This window comes from Larus michahellis, chromosome 3 (genome assembly GCF_964199755.1).
Source record: "Larus michahellis chromosome 3, bLarMic1.1, whole genome shotgun sequence".
Classification (NCBI taxonomy): Eukaryota; Metazoa; Chordata; class Aves; order Charadriiformes; family Laridae; genus Larus; species Larus michahellis.
Window position 1 is genome coordinate 50,309,277 of NC_133898.1, and position 23,436 is coordinate 50,332,712.

Here is a 23,436-nt window from a genome sequence, read left to right on the forward strand (position 1 = left end):
ACATCCCTAGTCACCACAACACACACTGCCTTCTGTTGGACACATGCTTGCCCCCAGGGATTTACTTGTTCCTTATTTTCAGGCTTTGCTAATGTCTTTTGTTAGAGGTAGGAATAAAAGTTCAGTCCAATCTACTTTTTAGTTGCTTTCTGTTCTGTGGCCATTTTTCCCATGGTATTTATATTCCACTGCTACAATGAAAATACTGAGTAGGGAATATATAATTCATAATGGAGACAGAGTTACTGTCTGTATGGAATAAGACTGTGTAATTTATTCTTTTTCCAGTTATAAGAATGACTGGAGACTCTGTCATTGCTGCCTAGATAAATATGAAACTAAGTGATTTTTTTGTTGTTATTTTTCTATAGATGTTATACATCCACAGAAATATTTTCATGCAAAGAAAACCCCTTGAGTCCAGCTATTTCCCTTAGGCTTATAAGGGGAAAAAGACTGATTTGGTATTTTCTATTCACTGTTTTGGTGGCACCTGGCTGATGCGCTTCTGGAGCCAGTTCAGTTATTTAAGTATGTAGTGTTGTATATTATCAAATGCTGAATTTTGAATGGACTCTGCCCCAAAAGAAGAAAAATGGGGAAAGAAGAGTTGGAGGAAAAGAAGGAGGGAACACAGACACTTTTTTGGGGTGTGCTGATAAGCTACAATATCAACATCAATACTGAACTGAAATAACTATATATATGCCTACTTGGAGTAAACTGATGACTGGATTAGAGTGTGAACTGCATAATGATATAAACACAGAATGCAAAGATACATTAAAAATAAAATAAAAATGTTTTTTAGGGAGACTTATTTTTAAAAAAAGAATTGTCTGTACACCATGTCTTTGTTTCCAGCACCAAAAGATCGGACCATTCCAACACCAGACTGGCAACTCAGATCGAAAAGGATGCAGGTACGGTCTGGGAGTTGGGGTATTTCATTTGATTTGCGAAATGTGATATATTTACACGGTTGAGGCTTTGCCTGGGAAGCTGAAGAGATGCAAAGGTTTTAAATGTGTGAACAAACCAGAGTGTTTTAAAGTGTAGTAGAGCATCCGTTTAAGTTATGTGACTTGATAAGTAAATTCATTCTTCAGTTACATGTAGCTGATCAGGGAGCTGCTGGGCTGTGAATTGCTTGGTTAATCTTGTGCGGAGTATGCGGCAGACATCCACGCCAGACTTGAAGGTCGGCTGTGGTGAGGAAAAGGTTTTGCAAAAAAGCAGCAGATTAACAGTGCCCCTGCCACTGAGCAGTTTGGGCTGACGGATATCTCCCCTTTCCTGGAGAGAAACCTTTCTGGAGAGGGGAGAAAGGGAAATGGGAAAATTTGTAGGAGGGGGTAAAAGAAAGACATAGGAAAGATGGTGTGCCTCTCCCCCGGGTATTGGTCCATTAAATGAGCTCCCATCCATGGCAATGTAAAGTGCCTTCCTGGGCTGCACTGGCCAGTTCCTGTGAGAGTGGGAAGCGAGATATTTTTTGGCAAGTCAGTGGACATGGAGAGCATGTGGTACCTCAGCTGATGCTCTTCAGCACCTGGCAGGACAGAGCCCTTTCCAGGGGAAACTGATACCAGTGTTCCGTGACAAATCATGGTCCCATTGAGAAGACAGGGTTTCATACACAGGTTTCTTCTGCTTCAGTATTCTGCAGTTGCTTTTATTTTACCACTGAGGTGTTAGGGGCTTGTATTGTGGAGATATAAGCTTACATTGTAATTATTGTTGTATTTTTGTCTCCCCACCTTTTTATTCTTATCCATTACATCAGTAGCATGAACAAATACGCATCTTCAGGCAGAAATGGGTGTAATTCAGAGTGTCCAAGAGAGCAAGAGAGGTATTAGTAGTTTGAGGCATATATAGTGCTCTTCCATTATTTATCATTTCAAGGCAGGGACTTAAGATGTTTCCCAAGGCCATTCTGTCATCTGATAGCAATAACCTTTAGCATTATTATATATGCTAATAAGTTAATTATGTTTTAAAACCCATAGCTCAAGCAAAATGTTCCTGTTGTGTGTGTGCTTAAAAGATTAATTTTATGACTCATTTAGATTTTTGACTGAATGTACTGCAGAAGGTGTAGAGTATGTCTGTATGTGCATATGCACCTGCATGTCCATACATTGTAGGGATGGATGCTTAATGGCCACGGTGATGAAAAGCTGTGTAGTAACACACCCACTCCCGCTCTTGTATTGAGGAGCAATTTGTAGGGGAAACTATAGCTTGTTGTCCTCCGGGTTTTTTCTCCATGTTAGATCTGCTCACAAATATGCACATACACAAATATGCATGTATACCTGTACATATGTATCCACGTACACTGTCATGTATACAAATACACATACAAGATGTTGGCTGGTACATGTATATCTAGTTATGCACCAGGGTTTAAAAAGTATTAAGGGTGCAACACTGATGCAATATGAAAATAAAAACAGTTCTCATGTGAAGCATACATATTATGTAAAAGAGTACGAGCATAAGGCAACACCACGTTGAATTATGTGGCACTGTGTTAGCATTTATGAAAGATTCACTCCCTTTCATGGATCACCATCATTAAGTGCTGATTTTAATCCGGTTAAATGCCATAGACCTTTATGGGATGAGACCTTTAGACTGTAATGAGGTGTTACTCACCTGGACAGTTGGTCCAAGTGATGTGTAACTGGACAGCTAATACTATGTTTAGAGAAGTGATAGCAGTTCTAGCGGGGAATGAACCTCATTTCATTCATTCTCAATATAGTAAGTGTGTTCTTTTAAAATATCTATCCTCATATTAAGTACCCACAGATACTTCATGGACAAAACCTTGAAAAATTCCTGGAGGACTGAAAGAAATAAAGTTACTTACTGGAAGCTATGTGACCAAATTTTTTAAAAATCTCAGCAATAGTATTCATACTTAAGTTTATGTACTGAAATAATAATGATTTCTGGTTTCTTACAATTAAGAACAGTATGTAAACATTAACTTAGCATAGCAGAAACTTGCAGCAGAGGCAAAAAATTCTTGCTGTTATAAAACACAAAGGAGGTGATTTGGTTCAGTCTGAAACATACATTGTCATTAATGTGATGTTCTATTTACGGTATTGTGATGTTCTATTTACAGTATTGTTCATATTAAACAAAAGTTTCAGACCTGATTCTCTTAAGGGCTAAAAACCACCTAGGAAATGCAATTTGTATAGAGTATCAAGAAGTTAACTATCTAGCTAGAGGAAGAGGCTTTATGCAGGATTAAAAAAAGAACATAGGATTATACACAGAACCGCTTAGTCTGTTATAAATTTTATTTTTTACAAATGTGTGCTGCTCTGGTTGTAGGAAATGATGACAATAATCTCAACTCCATTTTTTATGAGCATTTGACAAGATCTCTGCAGGAGTCTCTTTGTGGAGATTTGATTCTGGGCCGCTGGGGCAACTACAACACAGGAGACTGTTTTATTCTGGCATCGGATTATTTAAATGCCTTTGTGCACTTGATCGAAATTGGAAACGGCCTTGTCACCTTTCAGCTCAGAGGGCTGGAATTTCGAGGTAAGGATCCCTGATAACTTAAATAACAACAAAACCAGCAACAAAACCTTTCTGGCTTTCTTAATCTATCACAACTCTATAGTAGGATATAGAATTTAAGAACTTTTCTCTCTCTTTTAGCAGATATTTGTGTGTCTAAAGGCTCTGTACTACTTTGTATTGTTATTTGAATGACAATGGTTTGCAACTTGGATGTTAAGAAATTTGGAGTCCTGTTCTGCAGTATCATAAAACTTTCAGAAGGAAGGCATAGTGAGTTATTTGCTTGGTTCACAGATCTTTTACGTTATGCTTAGTTGTATTTTCAGATTATTTCTTTCCCTCTATAACTGTGAAAACCGAAGTTGTTCTTAAAATTGTTCAACCCCCAAAACCGGTCTCTGAAAAAATGCCAGATATCATAAGGCTTCCCCCATGGAAAATATCCTGCGTTGGATCATGCAAGATGCCAGTGCTGAGATGGTTTCTGTCACAGTAGAACAGGAGAGGAGAAGCAGGGCTTCATATTTCTCTTCTTTAGGAAGTGCAGACTTCAGTTGAGGGAGGGACCTCACTTTTTTCCTATTCAGCATATTCCTCTGTCAGGACATTCCTCTTTAAGGATAGTAATTCCATCCTCTTCCTAGGTGGTGTGGCTTCTGTGACGCCAGTTTCTCATAATGTCACACTCCTGTCCTTTTGTCTGTTGCTGTCCCTAAAGTAGGAAGAAAAAGGAAAGTAAAACCACAAAACTTTTAAATAGTTTTTAAATATTGCTCAGTTTTGGCTGCCCGTGTTTGTTGCTTGGGTTGGTAACTTTTCAAAGATACCACTTTGCAATTGCAAATGATTGGAGTTTTGAAATCCTCGAATAAACAGCTTCCCAGGCTCCAGGGCCGAGCATCTAATGTGCAACCTGTAGAGGAGTGTATATTCAAGGCGACTTTTCAACAAAGTTGAATATGAGGAAAATAGGAGTCAGACTGGCTCTTTGAATGCACTTAGGTGTGGGAGGATTAGACTAGGAAATAATATGTGTGGGTTCGAGCCTTGAGTCTGTGACAGACTTCCTGTAGGATGTTGAACAGGTTGTGGTGAATGCTTGATGTTCACTTTCATTTCTGCATGGTTGGGATGAAGATAACACTCCTGTGTCTTAAGAAAAGTTATGTAGAAAACAGTAAGTACCTGAAAAAGATTGGTATTGTGGTACCTGAAGAGATATCTATTCAGTACAAAGGCAAATTAGAAGAAAAAGCAAGTGGAAAGGAAGAGAAAGAATTTGTTTATCAGACTTATAATTTATCATTGTTCATAATGATTATGATGTTGTATGTGTGGCTCTGTGGCTTTCTTCAACTTCAAAGTATCGTCTTCTCTTGGTGTGCCCTCAAGGTAAGCAGTGGTGCTGCTGTGTCACAGATAGGTACTGAGGCTAAGTACACTATAGAGTCCACAGGTGGAAGGCTTTTTTTTTTGGGTAGATTTGGAATTTGCTGTTACTGCTTTCAAATCCAGGCCAGACAAATGCAGTTTTATGTTGTTCTGCAAGAACAATTAAATACTGTGGCAGTTCAAATCTCTTATTTACAGTACCACTGGTTTTACTGGCTAGTAGATCTCTGAGATGATAGCTGTTTTGTTGTTTTTTTTTAATGGAAACTCTGTGGAGTCAAAAAGAATAGTTTGTTCATTTATGCAGATCTGAAAAGAAAAGTGACTTCCAGGAGGGATTTACGTGTGTTAAAGAGGAGACATACCTTGGACAAAGTTGACATTCTGTTCAGATCTGTTGGGATTTTGAGTACGCAGGACCATGTACACTTCCATTACCTTGCATTCTAATTTCAGAAAATTATCTTTGCTGATCATCCTTTTGTGTTAAAATAGTTCACTGTAGGATTTGAAACAAACAGAAGAAAGAAATCTCATTTTCATGCTTAAATTACATTAATTTTGTGAGTGGTTGGGTTTTTTTTTTCCCTTTATGCGGTTGCCACCTACTGCTGGGTCTTTCTCTAGCATGACCATCCCCAGGCAGTTCAAGAAAAGAAAAGTTGCAAACAGAGATGAAAAAATAAGAAAGGATCTTCAAACCATGTGCTAGCTGGATAAAAAGATAAGGGGCCTAGCAGATGGGCTTAATGAACTGGAAGTTGAATAGTGAACGACTGGATAGTTTTGTGGCAAAGGGGTTTGGGAAGACTTTGTTTGACTTTGGGCCAGGACGGTTTATGACCAGACAAGTGCCATTTTGCATCTGAGAGCAAAGATCAAAAATTGGAGTGTGCCACCTGTCAAGGCATCTCTGTGTTCCTTAAAATCACAGTTTAAGTAACTAAATGGGTCTGAAAATTGACCTTTCCATGCAGATTGCCTAACATTGTGCAGTGTTAGTACTGTAGCTCGTTCAACTTTGCGAATAGATCCAACATGTCTGCTGGCTGCAACAGGTCTTTAAATTCAGCTGAGCCCCACAGCCTCTCATGTCTTTCGTGGGCTGCCATTTAGAGCCATCTGTGTTCTCATCACGAATGTGGGCTAGATGAATGGACAGTAAGGTGGATAGATAACTGGCTGAAAGACAGAGCTCAGAGGGTCGTGATTAGGGGCACAGAGTCTAGTTGGAGGTCAGTGACGAGTGGTGTTCCCCAGGGGTCAGTACTGGGGCCAGTCCTCTTCAATACATTCATCAATGACCTGGATGAGGGGATCGAGTGCACCCTCAGCAAGTTTGCCGATGACACAAAGCTGGGGGGTGTGGTGTCTGACACACCGGAAGGCCGTGCCACCATACAGAGAGACCTGGACAGGTTGGAGATCTGGGCAAAGAGGAACCTTATGAAATTCAACAAGGGCAAGTGTAGGGTGCTGCACCTGGGGAGGAATAACCCCATGCACCAGTACAGGTTGGGGGCTGACCTGCTGAAGAGCAGCTCGGTGGAAAGAGACCTGGGAGTCCTGGTGGACAACAGGATGACCATGAGCCAGCAATGTGGCCTGGTGGCCTAAAAGACCAATGGTATCCTGGGGTGCATCAAGAAGAGTGTGGCCAGCAGGTCAAGGGAGGTCATCCTCCCCCTCTACTCTGCCTTGGTGAGGCCACACCTGGAGTACTGTGTCCAGTTCTGGGCTCCCCGGTTCAAGAGGGACAGGGAACTGCTGGAGAGGGTGCAGCAAAGGGCTACCAAGAGGATTAGGGGACTGGAACACCTCTCTTATGAAGAAAGGCTGAGGGATTTGGGTCTCTTCAGTCTGGAAAAAAGATGGCTGAGGGGGGACCTTATCAACACTTATAAATACTTAAAGGGTGGGTGTCAGGAGGATGGGGCCAGGCTCTTTTCAGTGGTGCCCAGGGACAGGACAAGAGGTAACGGGCACAAACTTGAGCACAGGAAGTTCCACCTAAACATGAGGAGGAACTTCTTTACTTTGAGGGTGACAGAACACTGGCACAGGCTGCCCAGAGAGGTGGTGGAGTCTCCATCTCTGGAGACATTCAAAACCCACCTGGACGCGTTCCTGTGCCACCTGCTCTAGGTGACCCTGCTCTGGCAGGGGGGTTGGACTAGATGATCTCCAGAGGTCCCTTCCAACCCTAGGATTCTATGAATGTCCACATTCCCAGTTTCTCTCATGCTCCTCGGGAGGAGGCTGTCAGCCTGCAAAGCAGCACTCTTACCCCAGTTTGCAAAAGACCTGGACCAAGAGGGTGGAGCAAACTGTCAGCTGGGAAAGCACAGACAAGTTACTGGAGGAGGAAGAGAGGAGTGGGAAAATGGGATTGAGAATCTCACCGAGATTACCTCATCTTCAGTACAAATCCAGTCCCCTATTCCTTCTCACCCTCAAAGTATCACTGGGGGAGGAGACTCTCCAATAGTAGAAGAAGAAAAGGATGGAAATGGGACGGAAAGGGACTCCCCCTGTTCTCCTCTCTGAACCCGCTGGATGATGCTATTCCAAGAATAAGAGAAAATGTGTTGTTAGTTTGTGTCCTCACAGACATGGTATGTAAGGAATGTTTCTCCAGCTTTCAGAATATTTTCTCTGGGTAGAGGAGATGTTATGGGAAGAGAAACTAGGGGCGTGTGAGCATTGTTTGGCTTAGAACAGAGAAGCCATGTAGGATTGAACTAAGGAACATACCTGAGGAAAGAACTGCTCAAACACGGTAGCATTTGACATGCCACGTGAGAGCTGAACCCGACTGGACTGTGCAGAACGGGTGCCAGAGAAACCACATGAATTACAAGCCTGCTTAATGATGTAGAAGGAACCAGGCATGAGCCGGGTAAGATGGATCTGCCTGATGCAGACTATAACAAAAAGCTTCATGGACTCCAAAGTGTGGGCAGGTAGTCTGCTGTGTGCCCGGTGCAGACTTGCTGAGATGGTGTGCTGACACGAGAGCATTTCTTTTGTCTCCAGGTAACCCATGAGGGCTGTGTGCTGTAGATAAACTATGCTGCAGTACCGTGCCCTTCCTGTAACAGGTTTCATCCTTGTATGAACAAGGAACTGGGCTGCTCTGGTGGGGCCGTTGGGTGCCCAGACACTGGGGCACTGAGTCTGAGTAGAAGGAGCTGGAAGGGCTGACCTGAAGGCAGAAGCTGCGTAAGAAGATGGGCCAAGGGCTGTCCCAAGGAAGCTTTGTGACAGCTGAAGCTGAGATTAAACTCTTCCTTGGAAGGGTTTCTTTGCTCCTTCCTTTGAGATGGATCGCTGCGGGCAGGGGCAGGAAGATGGAGCAGGCTGCCCCCAGGCAGCACCAAGAGCCATCTCCTGTGTGGATGGGAGATATTCTTCCCCACTTCAAATTTTGCAAATGGCAGGTGTGGGGTACAACTGAATATGGTAGGACTTTTTTTCTGCATAAGTGGGAAGAGCGTATGCAACTGCCCCGAAAGAACCTGATGGTTTATGAAGTCAAGAGGCAGTTGTTAAGCACCAGGCTAATTTCCTCCGCTTTGGGCATCTTACATTCCTATTTTTAGTTGTCTGGTCATGCACTGTTTTTCACACAGGACCCTGATTTCTTTCATCATACAGAATGGTTTCCCACAAGGAGGAGAAAAAGGGCTAGAGAAGGAACTTGAAATCTGTAATTTCTGAGCTTTGGCTGCTTGACTTCAATTTCAAAGAAGTAATTTTAATTGAGGGCCCTAAAAATCTGCTGTTCCTTAAATAGGAAGTCTGTGTTTGCTTTGGAAATGAGTGAAGCACAACAGTGTTCTCTGTGTCTGTGACTGTTTTCTGTTTATAAGTAAACAAAAAGCAATATTTGCATTGTGGAGCAACACCTACGGGTGTTTCTCATTGTGGTAGCTGAAAAGCTGTGCTGGCAATACTGCCACAGCAGTGCCCAAAGAGGAGATCATAGTGTCTTTTGAATTTAAGTGTACTGGGGGCAGGAGGTACTGTCTCCCCAGTTTGCAGCCTCACTAAGAGTTGGCATTATAAATGACCGATCCAGATGCCTTTCTAACTGTATGTAATAGCATTTGGCTCAGGTTTTAAATGAACAAAAAACCCAACCCACCCAACCAAACCCCTGCAGGCAGGGTAAGAAGATACAGACTGAGCAGACTGAAAGAAGAGAGTAAGCAAAGCTGGGGCTCCTCTGTTCCATCTTTAGTCTGGTTCAAATTAAGCACCCTCTATGAATTAGTTCTTCACTCTGCCTTTGTAGGGACAGAGAGGGGATGTGCCTCCATCGTGTCATTCATCCTATGTGGAAAGCAGGGGGAGCCTCAATACCTCCAGGCATTGAGAGGAGACGCCCAACTCCTCCTTTACCAAAAGCGAAAAGAAGGTAGTAATGAGCTCAGGCCAGGTGAGAACTTTCAAGTAGCTGCACATTGGTGTGGGGAATCAAGCCCTTCGGTAACGTTACTGTCTGTGTTAGACCACAGCGGCATGCTAAAAGCAGCCTGCCAGAAGAAATACACAGTGTATCATTTGATTTGAAAGGAAGAGACAGGGGAAAAACCGCAATCAGGGAAAAGCAGAAAAAATGTCAAAATATCTAGCTCCTGCGAGTTCCCTGTAGAACAAGGAAGACTTAGAATATTTTCCTGTTTAGTCTATGCCTCTACAAAATGTCTTTTGGAGAATATCCAGTTAGGTGTTACATGTGCAGAAATTACTTATGGATGGTGATGCTGAAATCTCGAGGAGCTGTTTTCTAACTCATGCCCGGTATTCTTCAATCATGTAATTAACTTCTACATCTCTGCTGTGATTTTTTTGTTACTGCATGTTGCACGGGCGATATTCATACTTCACTTGGAACGTCACTAGATGAATCAAGAAAAGAGGCACAGAACTGACACACGTGTAATTGTATGAAGTGGAAGGCAGCTGTGACAGCAGGATGGGATCGCCCATGGGGCTTTCTCTGTTTTAGCTAGCTTATTTCCCATGCAAAATGGTGTGTGAATACAGCCAGTTTAGGGTATAAGCTTTAGGCACAGTAATGATGTCTGAGAAATAAGGACAGTTACTCATGTCTGCAGTGTATGTGTACGCTGTATAGTTTTATTACTGTAGCAAGTACATTACCAGTGTAAGGAATATTTATTGGTGTTTGATTTCTGTGTCTGAAGGCTCTGTAGCACTAGCAAGAATCATTCTTTATTTAAAGAGTGGTTGCAGCTTTCATGTTTTGCTTGTACAAATCACCTCTTGCTGTTGGGAAGTAAAAGTGCCCACCTTCACGTCTTTTCTGAGACCACGCTTGAGGTATGTTCAGTGTATGCACCAGGCCGTCAGAAGGTATTGATAAATTACAAGAAGTTCAGAGAAAAGCAGCCATTTTTAACACACCTATTTGGAGAGAAGGTTAAAAACCAGAAGTACATTGTTTGTGGGGAAAGAACAAAGGCTGAGAAACACAGTGCTCAGAAATATTAGAGGCATGAACAGAAAGGATGTGAAAGGCTTCTTTAATCTTGGTGATTTAATTGGGAACAATGGCATGAAACAGGGAAGAGGATACTTTGTTGAATGCATTAAATCTGTGATGTACAAGCCTTTCTAGGTGTACAATGATGCTCCAACAGTGGAAGCCATCTATGAATTTCAAATAAGCTCAGAATAGTTTCTGTAATGCAGACTAGAATAAATAGTTGATGTCTTTTTTCCCTTTCCTCCCTTCCACAATTTTATGTGTATATATGAGTGCACTGGAGAAGATTTCTGGAAGGAAGGAAAATGCTGTTAGGTGCACTGCAGCCTTTTTATTGAGAAAACGTCTTTGCCAGAAATAAAATGTTGTGTCTTGCACTGCACTCCAAAAGGGGTGACATAGAGGGTTTTGTGGTATTTGGTAGCTGCAAGTTTAACAACCAACATCCTTAGAGAATGCTTTCTTCCACCTGGGCTTCCATAATGTGTCTCTGTGGACCAAGAAAAGGAAAGGTTTCTGAGGAGAGGGGATGCCTGTTATTAGAACAACTGATCTGGTTTGAAAACCAGATTGTTTCTCAGGCGTACAAGCACCTCAAGCAGCTGAAAACCAAACCACAGTTTTATAACTAACAGCTTTGATGTTTGAGGAATTGATACTGGTTTTGAAGTCCTGAGATTTTTCTTTGAAACAACCTGGGACTATCAGAGCCTGTAAATTACTCTTATTAATCTGCAATTCCACAAGGAAAGGAGCAGGAAGGACCCAAGACAGTTGCTGGTTTCCAGAAGGTGTTCAGTTCTGGAGTTCGTGAGTTTCCATTTAGGAGCTCAGTTCGCTCCTTTTTGAGGTATTTGTTTTTCTGTGTTTCTAGAACTGTATCTGATGCTCGTTTCAGCAGAGGATGGCCTTTCAGTGGCTGTAATTATGCTCTTTGTGATAACTTGCTGCTTATTTAGCTGCTATTCTGAGGAGAAAAGAAATGCGTAGGGTGAGAATGAGCCATATCCATCAGAATTTGGGAATGCTCAGATTTGCAGCAGAGCTTGGTGGAGCTGATTCAGATATTTCCACTGTAAAGCCTTTATTTGTGAAATATTGATAATTATTGTGCCAAACAAATGGTGAGCAACCAGACATTTCTGTGGAGTCATCGAAGAGACCTCTGCACGGCCTACAAAAGGAGTTACCCTGGGCTTCACGGCTCCATATCAGACTTAACACCTAGTTAAATCCCCTAGTCCAAAACTGGTTGTTGGCGTCACGGAGTCTAAAGCTTGAAGTGCCTAGTGGAGGAGAGTAATTTATGATGTTCTTAATGCCTGTGGGGTGGGGTTAGTGCATGGGCCCTATGAGCCCTTTCTATGTACGTTTGCGCCCTAGTTGCTTATTGTATGTCAGCAATCCTTAGGGCTTAACCTATCACTACCTTCAGCCACAATAATTAGTCCCCATTCTGGATGTGTTGTTAAACTGAAGTGTTTTATGGATATTAAAACTGCTTCTACAAGTATGTGATTGTGTTACAGGATTGCTTTTCTGGCCCTTCAGAAATGAAAAACGCTTTTCTTTGCACTCACTGAGTTTTCAAAATTAAATTCAAAAGCACACTTTGTTTTCAGCCTTAAATTTTATAAGGGTTGGGTGGTCATTAATTTAGGTGTATTTTATGCGTCCTCTTGAAGTGAGATTACAGTCTTCAGTTTCAATTTTCTTATTTCCATTTAGGTCAGATCACTTTGGCAGAGCACAAGTCAGTCCTCAAATCCTGATGTGTCAGGAAAATAGAGCTCCAAGTTCTCACCCTGGTTTTCTCCTAAGCTCACATAGGTTGACCTTGCTTTGTTCAGCTGGTACACGTTTTTGCCTTGATGGATTTTTGGCAACCATCCAGTGTTAGATATCTTACAAATGAATCAGTCTCATCTGTACTAGCAAGGGTCACAGTGAATGACTAAGCTTGAGAGAAGAGGAAAAGCTTATTTTCTTTCTACTGCAGAAAGAAATGTAAAAAAAAAAAAGTTTTCCCTCAGATTTTAAAATGACTAATTACCAGTGAAAACATTTTCCTGTATTTTAATATTTAATGGTACTACACTTAATTATATTGCAGAACTGAAGTGCACGCTCTGCTCCCTGCTCTTTGGTTTCATGAATAATTCTCTGAGTTGCTTGAACTTGATAATTTTTTGAGAAGCAATATAAAAATTGTCATTTTAATCATCAGCATATAACACATGCAAAACGGTTTAGGTTTGCCCTGCTGTAAAAGATACACACAAATGCTTAGTTTCATTTACTGTGACTTGTCCCTTTTGGCTCAATGGATAAAGCTGAGCACACGGTCTTAGTCTTTGCAGTACCAGTGTCTAGAGTAATGAACCAAAAAGGATTGATGTAGGCACTGGTAAAATTAAATTTCTCAGTAACATGCAAATCTGTGGCATTGAAGTCCAGCCAGTGCATTATGGATTAAAGTAAGGCTCAATTAAAGATGAGAGAAAATTACTGGCAGTCATTCTAGAACTGATTGCAAGAACTGGGGAGGAACCAACGTGTGCTTGAGCATCAAGCCCACATGTTGTCTGCGAGTCCTTGTACTAGATGTCATTTGGAAATACTAATCAGCAGCGTGATGATAGGAATAGGGATTTGGTGTTTTGTCAGAACACTTTGCCATGGCTCGGATTACACCTTTAAATTTAACAGGGATACCCTAGATGCTCTGCAAGCAGTCAAGACATCAAATCTCCAAGGTGATAGTACCCAAGTCCATCAAACAGCTTTTGTTAAGCAAGTGCATGTTTGCCAGATGCTGACAGAACACAGCCCTGATTGCATTCTTTGGAATAAATGTACAAAATGACCTCATGAGCTCCTTTGGTTGGTTACCAGAGCTTTTGTAATAACATGATACTAATTAGCATGTCTCTCGCTCTCCAAGTTCAATGTTGATTGCGTCCACTGTAGTATAATTTTAACTTTAGTTGATTAAAATTACCTAGCAAAGATGACTTAGAGACATTTTCACCTGTCAAATTAGATGAGAATGCAAATAATTTTTCTGGCAGCTTCTTCTGTTTGTTATGCATGCGATGACAGCTTCCCTCAAACCTGAGGGTCTCTTGAATTCACCTATTATTTGCCTTGCCAGCCTCTTTAGTGTCTTTATTTTACAAAATATATGGCTTAAGAAAACTAGTAATTAAAGAGTCTCCAGCAGTAATATTTCGTATTTATTAATAGAGATAATACAGAAAGCACATAGAAACAGCCAGCATTCCATAGGAATGAAATGTGGTATTTCCATACCAAAAGAAAAAAAAAATTATTTAAGAATGGAGTTACACAGACTGAGCAAAGCCATCCTTAATTCCTTTAGTTGTAAGGGGATCAGTGGCAGTTGTTTATTAGACTTGTGTTTTCATCACTTATAAAAATTTGGCAATACTTAATTTAGCACCTGGTATGATGCAGTACCTTCTGTTAAATTCAGTTTAATGCTGTCAGACCTTTAAACTCTAAAAAATAAACATAACAGTCATACTAACAGCACCAGCATGGAGTAGTTATTTTTCTCTTTTCAAGCTATGTACAAAGGAATATGCCTTTCCCTGCTTCAGTTTGAGTACAATGTCTTTTGACTTGGCTTCAGAAAAGCATCCACTGACCCAGAGCAGTTGCTGCTTTTTTGCCGTTGAGCAATAAGTGTTAATTCATGTAGAAATCTGTGAAATATGAAGCAGAAGCAGTCCAGTTCATGTCCAGTCCAACTGGAACTGTTTGCTTGATAGGTCATGTTTTGGACTTTGTGGCCGTCTTGAAAGGAAAGAGGTTTATATTTGGGTTACTTGAAAACATTTAATAATTTGTCATATTGTATATCCCTGAAGTCCAAGAAGGAATACATATCAGTGTGTGAACAACACATTATAAGGTTTCACTTTTGGAAAACTGAACGGAGAACACTGGAATATACTGGATCTTTTTTCATGTTATCTCTTAGGCCTGCAATCTCATTTTTTCTTACACGTTTCCTCCGGATCTTTCCGTTCATCTTTTTTCTTGTATGTTTTTGCTCACTGCATACATTGTCGGAGGTGTACAGGCAGAAAACAGAAGGTGATAACCGATACGTATGTTATTATATTTTGAAAGGCTTTTCTTGGTGTGGAGAGAGGAATATTCTGGGTGGTACTTCTATCGGTACAAACTAAAGGTCCTCAGGTTGTTGACCAGACAGTTGTGATGGGACCAGGATAGTCAGTCGAGGGCAAAATGACTGTCACGATGATCCACAGAAAGGCCTTTGGGATGCTGCCTTGCTCCAGGCTCTTTTTTGGGGTGCTGGCAAGCTGCGGGGGATTGGAGCGGACACTGTATTCTTTCCCAGTCCAACATTCAGATGATGAAGATAGCCAGCTTCTCCTCCCATTTCCAGTGACACAGTGGAACAGGTCTGTTGGTCCTGGCAGGGGGGTTTCATAGCTGTTGAACTGCAGCGCAGTGTCTAGCACCTTCCTCTCCTATCGAGGCTGTTTGGAAGCTGGCAGAGCCAGCTCTCTCGTGGAGTGATACTGAACCATTGGCTGAAGGCCCATGCGAGACATATGTGTAACTTGCATCATAGGAGGTGGCCTCAAAAGACAGTTTATGCACAAATTCAGTGGAGAGTAAGTTCAGCAACAGCCCACAGAGAGTACATTTTAAAAAGATCTGTGCATCGAGAACATATAACTAATATATTTTGAGAACAGTGGGGGGACCACATGGGTATCCACCTTGGTTTTGATTTGTAGTGCCTTATGTGGTGTAGAAACCACATTTTCATAGATTGCAAATCCCAAAGGGCTCAGCTTGACCTTCTAGCATGCACAGCACAGGCCAGAAATGCAGACTCTGCAGAGCTGATATATTATTGTTTCTGCATCTGCCTCATGACTTCTTTTTGAGTTAACATCACTTTTTCAGGAAGATTTTCTCTATTTTGATCTAAAGCCTTTGTAATAGGCGAATTACAGAGCTGTTTTGTCCTCATGATATACTGCCTCTAGTGCTATTCATTAGAGGCGTTTAATCCGGAGTAGCTTTTACGCCAGTGGGAGAGAGAACAACCCGTTGGATGTTATTTTTGGAACCTGCTTTCCAAGATAGTTTGCTAAAACCCAGATTTTATAAGTGCTCTGACACACTGTAAAATCTTTGTTTGCATCCTGTATGTTATTTGAAGAAGCAGACTGAGACTTGGATCAATTTGCTTAATGTGCCTGATGGAGCGAGGCTCTTTAGTGGTGCTTCCTGGTGAGCTTTTATTAAGACAGAAGCTGTGGTCTGTAGTTTAGCTCGGCTCAGAACCAAATGCCTAGAATGTTTGATCGGGCCCTTTTGGCTTTTAAAGGTGATAGTAAATAAATAATGTACAGCTCTTTATTTGCTACTGCGCATGGATCAATTGGCACATCTAATTTGTTGCCGTAGCTCTTTCTATTAGATCTTTGCTAAGCGTGTAGAGCCTTCAATCATACTTTTTCAGCTTGGAAGAAGTCCTTCGTTTCCTCCTCCCCCAATAACTAGCAGCATACTCTCTTTTTCTCACTGCCAAGGGACATACTGCCAGCAGAGAGAAGTGGAAGCTATAACAGAAGGAGATGAAGACAATGAAGGCTGCTGCTGTTGTAAGCCCGGGCACTTGCCTCACTTGTTATCGTGTAACGCAGCCTTTAACCTCCGATGGCTGACGTGGGAAATAACACGAACCCAGTACATCCTGGAAGGATATAGCATCATTGATAACAACGCTGCAACGATGCTGCAAGTGTTCGATCTGCGGAGAATACTTATCAGATACTATATAAAGGTAAACTCTTTGGTAAAGCGGACGATATTCCTAGGCAGGCTTGTCAAAAAGACTGAATGCTGGCTGTGTATTAGAAATAGCATTTGAAGTTTTTGGCTTTGGCTTTATTCATTTGCACGACTGGCAGTCAGACTGACTTGATGTTAGATAGGGGTAACTAATTCGTATCTCTCTCTGCTACGTTTGATTCTGACCGCTTATACTTAACAACTAGTACAGAAAATCAAGAAGAAATCAAGAAGGTGAGTTAACATCCTCGAGCGATAAAGTCAGAGGAAACATTCTTACAAAGCAAAACTTCACTGACAGTTTGCTATTTCTTCTTGATTTGGCCTTTCCACTGTTTTTTCTGGCTAAAAAGAGATCAACAAGCATAACATTCTTGGGAAATCTCTGAAGAGCTGTTTCTCATATACACTTTTTTAGTAGTGCAAACCCCCTTCTTACCTGCTGTTTTACATGTGCGCCACAACACATTTGAAGTTGGTTTATTCCGTTGATTAAGCAGCAATTCATTTACATCACTTCTGTGTTTGCACTGTTGTTAAGAGCACAATGACCACACAGATATTAATTTGTCAAAATAATTGAACGTTATAGTCTAGCAAGCTGTCTTCATCCTCTGCCAAAGCCTTTTCAGTGCAGCAAATGAAGAAACCGCTGAGCTTTATTGTCTTCCACTGAAGCAACAAGAACCAAACGCTGCCTCCTGTGCCATTGGTACTGCCACAAGGCCCCCAGCAATCCCTGGCATCTCCTTCCTGCGTACATCCCTGCAATTGTAACAATCCTGTCAGCCTTAGAGAGAGATACCTGTTGTGAAAAAATTAATCACCTTTTTTTGCAAGTAAGCCAAGGCACTAAAACCGAGGTTGTTGCCTCACAAAGCTGCCTTGCTCACACAGTCGATTACTTCATAAAATGCAAACTGGGATTTCATAAATAATTTTACAGGCAGTAGGGCCTGGTAACCAACCTGCTTTGTTTAATTAACTAATTAGGAACAAAATGCATGTGAGCATAATCTTTTCATTTTAGAAGTGGGGTTTGTGGCTATAAAGCAATGTATCTAAACTAAAAGAACCCCAACCCTTCTTTAAACTGAAATGAATATGTTGCTACAATTGCTTAGCTTTACTTTAAAAGGTAACCCGAGTAACATGAACATAAACTGCTTCAAGCTGATATATCACTCAGCTTTTGATGGCGAAGGAGACTGAAAAAAATCTCAGTCTAAACTGCAATCAAATCAGTACCTTATTAGTTTAAAGCAGTGAAGAACTCCAGTGTAAACTGGAACTTTTCTAGTGCCTTCAAGTCAACTAATATGTGGAGGACTTGTGGAAAGCATCAGGTTCATCATGTTGGAAGTAAAACTTAGCTGGAAGGTAGTTTAGGGCTTCTGGTTGTGGACGTACCTGAGAAGCAGCTGACATAGGTAGGATGGCTTAGGCCCATGTGATACAGGTGTGGTTAATTGATCCTGTTCTGGGTAAAAGCGAGGTGGGTTAAATGATCTCCACGCTACTGCGGAATGCTGTGGCTCCATCTCCGCTGCACGCAGATTTTGTTATGTCCTCCACCTATGGCTTTGAAGGTGTGAAAATCAAATCTCTTTTTGTTGGATTTAGTTGCGCCAGTACTGTAACACTGCATTTACAGATCTTCATTCTTAGAAAGGTGTCAGTCCTTTAATCTACTTCCCTTTTTGGGGAAGGATGAACAGAAGATGATAATAACCTGTTGGCAGCTTAGACATTAGCCCGGGCTGGGGCTCCCTTCAGCAAAGGGAGAGCACGCTCAGGACATCCCTTCTCTAGAATGACACTTCCCAAAAGAAAGCTATATGGAGATTTTCTTCTCCTATTCTTCAAGTTATTAGTTTCTTCCATAAACAGGAGCTTTGATAAGATTTGGTAAAATCCTTAGTGGAGGCTGGGAAGGTGAGAAGACTGTATTATGCTGTCATCCTGTTTGTTTAGTACTTGCCTCCAGATAAACAACATCAGAAACAGGTGAGAATTCATTCCTTTCCCAGCTCTTTCTTCTGGGGAAACTTGAGCTGTAATGACCCTGCGCAATTTCACTGTGAACATTTTAAAGCCCTGACACTTTCTTTTTAACGGCGTAGGAAAGTAATTGTAAGAAGAACTCCAGTTAATGCAGTATTCAGGTCACATAAATCACAAACTCAGAAAACACTTATACTGGAGTTTTTGGCAGCAATGGTACTTCCATTGCACTGAGCATTTGGAGTGCTTCTAGTTTAGTCTTTGTAGTTTACAATATTGTAAATATTTACCATGTTATTTCTGAATTGCCATATAGCTGAGGATGTACTTGTGCACAAAACGTATTTAGGAGGAGATACTAAGGGCAGAATTTAATTAGGCGTCAGAAGTTTTTGCTGTTTCTGTGTCTGATTGCGAGTCTGTTTTTTTTTTTTCCTCAGCTGAATCTGCTTCTTTGTAAACACAGGTGAGAATAATAAAAAAAAGCAAACTGTATTTTGAAGATCAACGGAGAAAACGTATGCTTTGTTTCAGTTCTCCTATCCTTCAAGAATAATTACCATATTGGTCTCTTAAACAATGACTTGCACTGAGTGCCTTATTCCTAATGTATTTATATAATTTGCAGTTTCATTGACAGTCTAGAAAGGCCCATATTTCTTTTTATAAAAGGATTTTTATTCTCCACAAATAAAGTGGGTCAGCTCCTGTAGTCCTTTTGCATATATTTTGAAATCATTTCCTGCCCAACTACTGTGATATTTTTCCCTTGTGCCTCCTCTGTCTCTTCTCAATATATTCTTATTTAAATGTCTTTTAGTATTCAAGAAGTCTGCATTCGCTGAGTGCTGTGTTTTCAGCTCTATTGTTTCTGCATGAATCTTTTTTTAAAGAGTATTGTTCTCCACATGCCAAGGAATCAAGGGTCCTTCCGTAGTCTGTATCTGTCTGACATGTCTTTTTCCTCTGGAGCTTGATTTTCCTCTTGCTTGTGTATTTTTGTACAATTTGAAAGATAAACTGTGAAGGGCATGTGTGATTTTTAAAAGGGCTGGTAGTGCTTCTCTCCTTTTTAATCCATCATATTTTCATTTTATACATTTATTTGCTTAATAACATTTCCATTACATGGATAAAATAGAACTACATCATCTTCAGTTATGTTCACTTGCCCCTTGTTTGCTTTCGAATCCAATTCTAAATTAATATCTTCTATTAAAACAAAAATTACAATCGTAAAACATTATAATGGGACTTTCCAGCTGATGGCACTTTCCTTTGCAGCACTGGAATGTCTCCTTAAGGTTCATATTCTTTGGAAAATGTGCTTTAAATTTGGTTTGGATAGATTGTTTTGTTTTATTTATTATTATTTTAATGGCTCCAGACACAGCAGTTAGAACAACTTAAACGTAGAAACCCAGGCACAGATACGAGCTATGAGTCTTGCTGCTTTCTAATATTTCTGCATTTGGCAAAAGAGCTGCTGCTGAATGCTGCTCCTCCTTCAGTGCTTTAAAAGCAATCTCAGTTACACCACTTATCAGCTTCTTAACCCAGCATATAAGAAATAATCCATTATTCTTTACTGGCCTTATTGACAAATAACAAAAATAGTGATGCCACTAAATGCAGACAGAAAACGGCAGTTAAAACAGAGGTTTTCAGACTTGTGTTGTGCACATCTGTCAAATCTCACCTTTGTGGTTAAATAGTGGTGGAACTGTTTGTTAAAGAATTATGAAAGCTTCATCCCCTGGAGAACAGGACATCCACGGATGAACGAGAGTCCTATTTTGAGCATGGGACCATCTACTACTATTTTTTTCCTGAATATGCCTGAACTTTTATTGATAATCACCTTCGTGATGATACACTCTAGAACCCGACTAATATTCAGTAATTAACATGTGTGAATGTCGGAACTCTGTATTCTTACCATAGTCTATTGTTTGTGTTAATTTTTCTATACAGCAGAAGGATATTAAAAATAGGACTTCTTTTTCTTTTGTCTGCTACTTAGAAAGACGATAATTAACTGGAGCAGTTTTGTGAAGCAATGATGCCAAGCAGCAAAAATTAGAAAAAATATGTACCATTATAGGTAGTTACTGTGGTCCTATTTGATTTATTTTCTTCTGTGTAAAATGTATCTGCTTTAATCAGAGATAGAGTGACTAACATTTGCACATTTTGTCAACAGAGTATAATATACTTTACAGCCAGTTCTCCCAAAATCCTTGACTGGATAAAAGATGAATCCATGCAAAAGATATTGCAGCCTTATGCAAAGTGGCATTATATTGAACGTGACCTTGCAATGTTTAACATTAACATAGACGAAGATTATGTTCCATGTCTCCAAGGAATAACAAGAGCTAGTTTCTGTAGTGTTTACCTGGACTGGATTCAGTTCTGTGCTAGGAAAAGGGTGGAGGTAAGCTTGCTTTTATTTTTTTTAGTAGTAGTAGTTTTAATTCTTGGGGTAGGAGTTAAATGAGGCATGGGTACTCTTTTGCTTGCTCAGGATTAATACAATAAAATTTATATCATTTAAGCTGTCAGATTTAACATAAAAGGAAAATATATGTTTTGTGGAATGGAAAAAACGTATTTTGGAGACTACCCTTGTGCAAAACCTGAATTTGAAGGAGGGTACGTCTTCGAATACAGAACCAATTCCTTATTGTACACACTTCCAACATCGTTAATTTCATCATCTCTAAAAAGTGTGGATATCGTAAGTGTTTGCTGGAGTAATGCTGGAGCAGGCTTTGCTCAGGGAATGTCATCATTGCTCCAGTGTTGCCAGTGTTTGGGTACGGTTGCCAAACATTGCTGATGTCTTTGTGCCCTTTCCAGACATTTACCTGTGTTTGGGTACAGTCTTCAAATGGTAGGGAAGTATGTAACAAACTCACTGCTGGTATAGGTCACTTCTGAGAGCTCCTGATTCAAATGTGAACCATGCCACAAAACAGCATGAAATTCCCTCACAGCTCCTGAAGGTCAAGGGCAGGTTTACAGCTGCGCGTTCACATGCTTTGAGCCACTAAGATTACTGATGGTCAGCAATCATTTGTCAGAAATGCATTACTGTATTTCCATGGAATACTCAAAATAGCCCAGAGGGAGAATACAGTTTCGAACAAGCATATTCCCTTGATTTAATTTTCTGATTATTGCTGATAATGGCAAAAAATGAGAAGCGTATCTTTCCTGGCCACCATGCACTCTAACTTCTGCGTTTCTCATTCAGGATCACTGAGTGCACATCCCATTTGCTACCACTGGCCTTAGCTGGTGTAATATCGCTGAATCTTCACGTTTCTTCTCCTCTTTGGTTCCTTATCATGTCTTCAACACTGAACACCATTCCACCAGTTCCTCTGCGTATCATTACATTGATACTGTTTTTATTGAATTGTCCTCTGAGCCTTGCCCACCATCTCCTCCTACTGGGAATGTTTAATCTCTTTTCTTTCCCATCTTCATGTCTCAGCTCCCAAGTTCTGACACACGAAGAATTGCACGGTGCGGGGAGAGCCGCTCTTAAATGATGCTTTTTCCCTTGTTACGTGGCTGAGACGTTCAAATAGAACAATAGATTTAGGGATGCCCAATGCACTTGAAGCTTATCAGAGTTAGACTTCAAAGGGCAAATGAGTGCCTGCACTAATGTGCGCACACACACATTTATATATTTTTTACGTCTTTTACTTCGGTTCTTGTAATTCAGTAACTATATAGAGGTAAAGTTCATGTAGGAGACGAGATGTAAAAAAAGCTTCGCTGTACACGTAGCCCTGGAAATCAGTGCATTTTATAGAAGGTGCTACATTCTCCATTATAATTGACTTCAGTTTTAGAGTCAAAGAAAGCTGTAAGAAACCACCCATTGCATGGACAGAAATAATAGTCTGGATCCTCCTAAAGATTCACATTCATGAGGAGTTGTTTCATTTTTCCCTCCTGCTTGATAGCAAGGTTTTCTTTTAACAAATTTAGTAAAGAAACTCTCCTGAGCTAGTAAATGTCTATTAAATGTCTTGACCGCTTGTTAAAATGTGAGGTCAGGGTCATCAATGGTATACAATTTAGGTATATATTGTTATTCACTAAAAATGCGTTCCCCCAAATTTTTCCAAATAGATTGTTCTTCTGGAATCTGCGAGGGAGTTTCATATGCATTGTGTCCCATGAAAAGGGGTTTGGCTGCCTCCAGTTGCGGTTTCTCTCAGCAATAAGGAATCTGCTCTGGTTTAGAATGTCAGATCTGGAAAAAACAAGCAAACAAACAAACACAACCCCACAAAAACCCCTGCCACCCCCAAAGCTCCCTTCCCTTGGGATCTCACCACCCAAGACTGAAATGCTGTGTTTCTAGCCAGTGGGCAAAATAAGCTTGCACTTTGCAGAAAGTTTCTGATGGCAATGATCTTCCTTCTTGTTCTGTTTAATTGCAAAGAATGTTTTCGTGTGCAGGTCCAGCTACAAGCAAATTTTATGAATGTTACTATTTATAGTATTGCAGTGCTTTTAAAGATGATATTTGCACTTGGAATAACATGCTGTTCTTAAAACCTTGCAGCACCTGGACAGTGATGAGGATTCTCCTCTAGTGACGCTTTCCTTTGCCTTGTGTATACTGGGTCGAAGAGCTTTGGGAACTGCAGCTCACAATATGGCCATCAGGTAATTTTTAGGAATCTTCTTCCCTCATTTTAAAGCAAAGACCTGTTTGTCTTTTTTCACTTAATGTGTAATCCCAGCGTGGGATTAGATCAAGGTGAAGTCTCTTTCCTCCATAAAATAATTTGTTTTCTGCCATTCCTGGACATCTTTTTCTTTGGCAGCTTGCTTAATAACTAATATCAGACTTTATTTCATGGGGCAAAGCAGAATTTTGCATTGAAGGAATAGGTACTGATGGTTATTGCTTGTGTTCACTCACGCCCGGCCTGGCTACTGTAGTGCTGGCTTCCTCCAGAAGGGGAAGAAACTGCTAAGTACTCTGACATCTAGTTAACTAAATAATAATAAATCCATAAGGGTCCTCTATTCCTCAGGGCTGTATTGTGTGTTCCTCGTGCCATTTCATTCTG

At 40.7% G+C, this 23,436-nt stretch overlaps 1 protein-coding gene across 3 annotated transcripts in view; it reads left to right on the plus strand.

Moving 5' to 3' along the window:
* PCNX2 (pecanex 2) overlaps window positions 1-23,436 on the plus strand; it is a 161,879-nt gene that overhangs the window by 118,293 nt on the left and 20,150 nt on the right. For 2 of the 3 annotated variants that reach the window (XM_074580109.1, XM_074580111.1), the window contains 5 exons: window positions 865-923; window positions 3,358-3,573; window positions 16,066-16,319; window positions 20,535-20,768; window positions 22,923-23,026. In XM_074580109.1, the coding sequence (XP_074436210.1) occupies window positions 865-923; window positions 3,358-3,573; window positions 16,066-16,319; window positions 20,535-20,768; window positions 22,923-23,026 (867 nt within the window). The remainder of the gene's footprint in view (window positions 1-864; window positions 924-3,357; window positions 3,574-16,065; window positions 16,320-20,534; window positions 20,769-22,922; window positions 23,027-23,436) is intronic. The other variant, XM_074580110.1, reaches the window with a different exon arrangement.